We start from the raw sequence: 7,230 nt of genomic DNA on the forward strand, positions 1-7,230 counted from the left end.
CTTTTCTTCTTTCAACGTGAGTCTATTGCGCCTAATTCAAAGCGTCCCTCCCGATTTTGGCGCGTTTCGATTCCCGCCACGTCTGTGTCTGCCGGCCTGGGTTAAGGAGTTCACTCTATTTTCATGCGCGTGATTTGCGTGTATTGGCAGAGGACACTCGCTCTTTCATTGGTGGAGAGGGCGAAAGTAGGCGTTGCGGGGAGTGGTTGGGACCGCCCATTACTACCACTATAAAAACGTCCTCCCCCCATCTTGTTTCTTGTTACCAAACCCGGTGTCAGACATCATCTATACTGGTGCGCCGTTTGTTTATGTCGTCGATTTCTACTCATTTGTTTACTAAACACCGCGCCGAGTCAGCGAAGGCGCGTTTTGTTTGAAAGTAAACTCGCCGCCTTCGACGGTTTTATTTCCCTTTCGGGGCGAAAAGGGGTTTCCCTCAATCCGGATGAAAGGATCCTTGGCGCATTTTTGTTCCTGTGACGAGCGCGCAAAAAACGGGAGATCTGCTGCGGCGGGATTATAACTCAACGAGGGAAAAAAACAATCCACCGTATTTTATTTTTCCGAGTGGGGATCAACATAAAGGAATGCTGCTTTCCAAGCTTAACTCCCTGGCTCACATTTCTAGCGACATGCCGGCGAAGCTGCAAGTTCATCCAGGTTAGACACCCTCTTTTTTACACCATGGAGGACGAGGCGCAGTAATGGACGCCCACTCTCAAGGGCGCCACTTTTACTACAAACCGAATTAACGTTTTACACATGTATTTGATCTTCAAAGGGTATTTGAAGTGTTTTTGTCTTTTGATGTCTGATCGTGACCGGAGATATGATTTTGTGTGCGCAGCAAAGGAACCGTTCGAGAAGCTCTACCAAGTCGGGGCTGTCTTGGGCAGCGGGGGGTTCGGTACTGTGTATTCTGGTACCAGGACCTCAGACGGAGCACTGGTTAGTATTTGATTTAACTAACCTTTTGTGCAATGATTTTTAGTTGACGAAGACGAATTTGATATTTAATGTAACTGCTTTAACCAGGTGGCTGTCAAACATGTCGCCAAAGACCGGATCTCCGAATGGGGAGAGCTGGTGAGTGATGATAACGACAATATTTGTACTATGTGTTAGCTTTTTATGCAGGCACTGCACAAAAAAACATTGATCGCTTGCTAACTAACTGAAAAATCTATTTTCACAAAACAGATGTACAATTCAATAATATCATACATAAACTTGTGTCAAAAGGGAGTAAGCTTTTGAGTGCCTTCATTATTCCATTTTTCTTTTAGGGAACACATATTCAATATTTAAAGTCTGAAAGCAGAACCTTACCCGCAATGGCACATTAGTAAACAAAAAACTTACAATTTAAATTTATAGTAGTATCACTAGTAACTCATTTTTTTAAATTGATGCAAATTAGGAACATTTTTAACCCTTGATTACAAATAACATGATCTACACTCTTGGTATTTTGACTAAGGAATGTCCACACCTTTGTGGTGTGTCATTTCAAAATTTTTCTACTTCCAACTGCTCAAAATGTTTCTTGGGACCTGAGTTACTTATATGTAGAGTATTTTTTTCTTTGAAAACTCATCAAAACCACCCAAAAGACAAAATATGTAAAAATATCTCCCAAGTGTTAAGGTCATCATCTAAATGGTTCCATAATTAAATACCTGTTTGTGTTGCGCAATGTCTATTTAATGTTGGGTGAGAATATCCGATCTTGTTGAATATTTGTTGTATTTGTACATGCCCGTGTGATCATTTTTGTGAAATCTTGTCTAAACGCGGCTCCCTTGTCTCCATATCAGCCCAACGGCTCTCGGGTCCCTATGGAGATTGTGCTGTTAAAGAAGGTCGGGACGGGCTTCAGGGGTGTCGTTAAGATGCTAGACTGGTTCGAGCGACCTGACAGCTTCATCATCGTGATGGAGAGGCCCGAGAACGTGAAAGATCTTTTCGACTTCATCACCGAGAAGGGAGCCCTTCCCGAGGAGCTTGCCCGGAGCTTCTTCCGGCAGGTTCTGGACGCTGTACGTCATTGCCACAGCTGCGGAGTCGTGCATCGCGACATCAAGGACGAAAACATCCTCATCGACCTTCGGACCGGAGAGATCAAGCTCATCGACTTTGGTTCAGGAGCGCTCCTCAAGGACACCATTTACACAGACTTTGATGGTGGGACATCGCTTAGATTAGTTTTGGTTGTTTTCTGATTCTGGTTCGCGTTTTGGTTCTATTTATAACACCGTGGGTGTCTTAAAGCTGATTCATCCTCGTGATGCAGACCTCTAATGCAGACTAGGAGAAATAGGCGCTTTGGCGCCTCCGACTGGTCGAGTAGAGTAATTTTACTACTCAAAGTTTGTAAACAAAGTCACATGGCTGCTACCCGCCCACACGCGTAAGCCTGCTTGCTCTGCTCTCACGCTCTTTGGCAACTGAGCCGAGATAACAACATGCACACGGGATTAACTAGTAGCACATTTTTTCATGTTTTACGAGCCTGTTTGTCAAAGGGGCGGAAAATATCCAGCAGGAAATACTGTTGTCTTAAATTGGGATTTTCTAAGGGAGCGGAGCTATTCCATTCGAATGGTAGTTGAAAGTAGTTTATTGGGAAGCTTACCTAGTGTCTATTTAATTAATTTTAATAAATTGGATCGGTCTCGTTAACGTTTGGATGAAGTAGTTCATCTGAGGTTTTTATTACAATTTGATACAAAACAGATTTGTAAGTATAAAACAAGGCTGCAATGGTTTCACAAGTACAGGAAAAACGCGAGGGAGTAAAGAAGCCATTAGACGGGAACATTTTTGTTTTTAGTGTGTTGTAACTATTTTGTTACCTGGTTAAATAGTGTAGGAAGAGTTAAATTGACTCAGTCAACCACTAATAAAATAATGTACTAGAAGATAGCAATGACCCATCACTGGTGAGCTATTTTCAAAACTGGTCCGGGGGCACCTCAGCTGTCCTTATGGGCAGCACAGTGGACACCCCTGGTGTACATTAATATTTATATTTTTTAAGTGTATTTAGAAAACAGTGCTGTATTATTTTTGTACATACAGGTGACTTATTGAAAATGTGCACCCCTTCTTGTCGTAGTAACTCCAATTTGTTGTTTTCTTTTAAAAGGCACACGAGTTTACAGCCCACCGGAATGGATCAAGTACCATCGCTATCAAGGACGCTCGGCCACAGTTTGGTCGCTAGGTGTGTTGCTTTACGACATGGTGTGCGGGGATATCCCCTTCGAACACGATGAGGAGATTCTCCAAGCGCAGGTCCTATTTAGGAGAAGAATCTCAACCGGTAAGGATGTTATGTTTGCATTGACCTCAGCCTTGTTCTTTTATTAAAAATCATCGCTTTGATAGATATAAGTACCAGATCACAGCATATTCTCGTATAACTATTTATTGGATGCCAGAAAGATTGAATACACTGGTGTGGATTATTTTTCAGCACAAGTATGTCTTATCCAAGATAGTTCCTTCTCTTGAACTGTTTAAGCTGACTACCCAAAGGGGAGGCGACTCAGCCTCGCCAATGTGAAACCAATGGTGTTGACTGGTTCAACCTGAATAATGTGTGCAAGAGTGCTTTTAAATAGTAAGACGCAAAGCAAGGGCATGTACAGCAACTTAGCGGGTTAGCTTAAGTCTTCATTCTAATATTTGAAAGGAGTAATCTGAGCTAAATTTCTACAATTCTACAGACTTTAGAATGATTAGAATAACCATTTGCCTTATTTTACGACCCTACAGAATGCCAGCAGCTGATCAAGTGGTGCCTGTCTTTGCGTCAGACTGACCGTCCGTCTTTCGATGACATCATCAACCACTCGTGGATGCAGGGCGCATCATCCCCAGCACCGACGTTTGCATCACAACCGGACAAATTGGGAACAGAGATCAAGTTGCACAGCATCGGACACGAGCCCTCACCCTTTACGTCGACATCGGTGGCCGTGGCCCTGTAACAGCAAATACGCCACCTCGAGACGATTGCCATTCTCGTGCCTCGCCCAATCGAGTCCCAGCGACCATATCGGACTGTCGTCGAACTCTGTGAACTTTGATGCCCGATTGTCAGCCTGTAGGAGGGCGCGATTCGCTCGTCACCGGGAGAGTGCGAGTTATGTAACCACTCTGCTGCAGATATGTTCTTAAAAGTGCCTTATGACAGTGGTCGGCAACCATTTGGCCACGGACCGGTACAGGGTTTTAGGTTGTCCGGTGTCAGGCAGCACAGAAAGAAAAAAAGTTGCCCACGCCTCCTGGTTACAACGTATTGCTTCATGGACGTGCTCAATTTTTCTCCTTTAAACTAGGGTTTTATGGTGGGTGGTTACCATATATAGACAATGTTTGTTTAGTCGACCAATACAGCCGTCGACCATTGCTCAACATCGAATGCGGATGCGGGAGTTGAACCGGGATTGCTGGAGTGATGGCAAAATAGGAAAATGCATTTGATTTTACAAAGTACAATTTTTTTGGGAGTTCTTACTAAGTTCTGTGGGTTTCAACAGTACAACATAATATCGCCTTTTTTAAGCTTGTGATTGGTCAATCATTGTACATTGTTGCTTTGGTTCAACTGGTTAAGATTAATGCCAACATCGTACTACGTGGCACTGTGAGGGAGAATCGTGGGAATGAGTTCAGGTAAAACGTTGTGCACCAATTGATCAATCGATGAACCTTCAAAATGAAGAAATATGCAAGACACTGTTGTATTGTCAGTTAAAACAGTTTGATGATGCTCCGTTTTGTTTTTAGTACAACGTGGCAGAGTAATGAAGCCAAAAAATGATTGACCAACCCGGTGCTCTTTCAGAATAAAAAAAAGGGGTGAGACAATGTGGTACAGTTAGCAAAAATAGTCTGGTAATGATTTAAAATCGAATGCTTTTTCCTTTGTCATCCAGCCCTCTAAATGATTAGTAATAGCACAGTGGATTTAGGTTATAGTTATTTTTACTATTGATCATTACTTGTGTCGGTGAAATGTGACATGATGTCAGACAATAAACCAGTCCGTGCTACAGAAAAGGTTGCCAACCACTGCCTAATGAGACTGTTGAGGAGGGGGGTACCTGAAAAACTTGAATATTTGGAATGCAAACAAAAAGACTAATGCTATCGATAGTCTTTTTTGAGTTTATTATATTTTTTTAGACTATGCTTAAGGCTTTATCTTATTTTTCCACTCATGGGCCTAGATCAGTGAAGCCTGTGCAATCACGTTGCAACCACACGACTAGCGCTCATTCAGACACGTGGGTCAAATGTAACCCCTTAATTGGATCTGGAAAAATGTTATATAGAACCCCAGAAATGAGGTTAAATTAACCGATCTAATACATCTGACCACACTTGACCCAACTGTTTTTAGAGTGCATTAGCTAACCAGAAAAACCTTGCGGCTCTGGTAGCATTCTGTGGATACAACACTGGATTTACCTCAACTGTTTCTTAACCACAGCGTCTGCCTTTTCTACTTTTCCTTACCTCTTGCTTCTTTAATACTTTTTCGTTTTTATTCTTCCCCGGATAGAATCCACACCTCGAAACTGCTCAAAAGCAAATTCAGCCAACTTGACGTTTTCTGCTCTCCTTTGACTTTTAATGATGATACAGTGCCTCACACAGGTCTTAAACATTTATGTGGAGGTATGAATTGTACAAAGGGTATTTATTTTTCTGCAACAACCTTAACTAGATTTTATTTATTTTATTTATGAGATGAATTACTGGCTTTTTATGTTTTTCATTCCACAGTCACCGAAAGGCCCACCATTATTTATGAGACAGAAGCGAGAATATTTTCTGACCATATTTATTATGGCGTAATTTTTTTTTCTTTTTTGGATAAAAAACAAGACACGTGTGTGTGTGTGTGTGCATGTCCTCATATGTGTATGTTCTGTAAATATTTTGTAAATATTTCCCAAAGCACTTCAATGTTTGTGTATTTGAACACTGAACGTCTACTGATGAACTGTGTGTATGAAAGCGAGAGAAACCTCATTTGGATGCAGCTTTGATTGTTATCTTTTCCCTCATTAAGATTAGAATTGTAAATTATGTTAGAAATTATTTTTTTATACGAGTTCAATAAATATTTTTGTTACAATGTTAACTGGAGGATTGTGTTTGATTATAGAGACAGTTATATTTTTTTTGATTAACTGACAGTTCGGGGGACAGCAACCTGTGGCTCTAAACAGGAGTCGGGAACCTATGGTTTGGGAGTCCTATATGGCTCTTCGTGAGTACATAAGGCTCCGAGATAAAAGTTTGCTCAAGCAAATGTCTGTATTATTACAAGTCTGATTTGCCTACATCAGCATTTAACTCTTGCAAAGCCAATGTAGCGCGGTTAAAGATATTGGTCTGGTCCAGTATATAAAGGGCACAGTTTACAGGGTAGCAATGTGAGATGGTCAATAGTTTTGACCAAAATTCTATTGACCGAATAAAATTTGTTTTTCATACAATTTTAACAGGCAAACAATGAAAACCCCTTTCAGTCTCGTAATTTGAATATTTGTCTACCTAGCAATTTTTAGTGAACTCTTTTTACTGTTTTTGATGTTTCAATATACTTCAATCAAGACACACACACTCTCGGATTTATTTAGTTTTGTTTTATTAACAATCTACTGAAGAAACTTGAACACCACTCAAACAGACCAAATTGAAACAGAACGATAGGATTTGGGATCTTGGCTGGTACCATGGAAGGCATTTACTCCAAAACATATTAAATTATCCATTTTGCAGTCCATGATAATTGTCAATTGATCAGTCCAAAGGAAAAATGTGAAGGCACACAAACGATTGAAAAACCGGCGGTGTTATAACACTCAACTTATTTAGAGGAACGGGAACTATTTCATTTAATTGAAATGTGAGCCCAAGCACCAAAGCCGTTCTGCTGCGTTTCCTTTTCTTCGTTCACCTCGCGGGAACAAGAGTTGAGAAAGATGACGGAGCTGAAGACACCAACCTCCTTCTTCAAGTCCTTGGCCGCATGGCTTTGGCCTTCTTCAGTTTGTGGCTGCATGAAGTCTCAAGGAGAACAAAGGCCTATGCGCCACTTCCCTAGGCCCCCCTCTCTTTTGGGTTCTCCTGCACGGAGGGGCTGGGAATGCAGCTTATAGAAAAAGAGAGAAAACACTCTGCGCGTGTCTGCTTTTAAAAAGG

The 7,230-nt window shown here is 41.5% G+C and overlaps 1 protein-coding gene across 1 annotated transcript; it reads left to right on the forward strand.

The window, feature by feature from the left end:
• The first annotated feature begins 277 nt into the window (after window positions 1-277).
• pim1 (Pim-1 proto-oncogene, serine/threonine kinase) lies at window positions 278-6,163 on the forward strand. The gene is made up of 6 exons (XM_088331951.1): window positions 278-663; window positions 851-951; window positions 1,039-1,089; window positions 1,821-2,187; window positions 3,152-3,328; window positions 3,784-6,163. The coding sequence occupies exons 1-6, from the start codon at window positions 591-593 to the stop codon at window positions 3,996-3,998; spliced, it is 984 nt and encodes a 327-aa protein (XP_088188077.1). The 5' UTR covers window positions 278-590; the 3' UTR covers window positions 3,999-6,163.
• Window positions 6,164-7,230: the final 1,067 nt, after the last annotated feature.

The sequence above is a fragment of the Urocampus carinirostris genome, chromosome 3 (assembly GCF_059441175.1).
Source record: "Urocampus carinirostris isolate Australia breed hairy pipefish chromosome 3, RoL_Ucar_1.0, whole genome shotgun sequence".
NCBI classification, from domain to species: Eukaryota; Metazoa; Chordata; class Actinopteri; order Syngnathiformes; family Syngnathidae; genus Urocampus; species Urocampus carinirostris.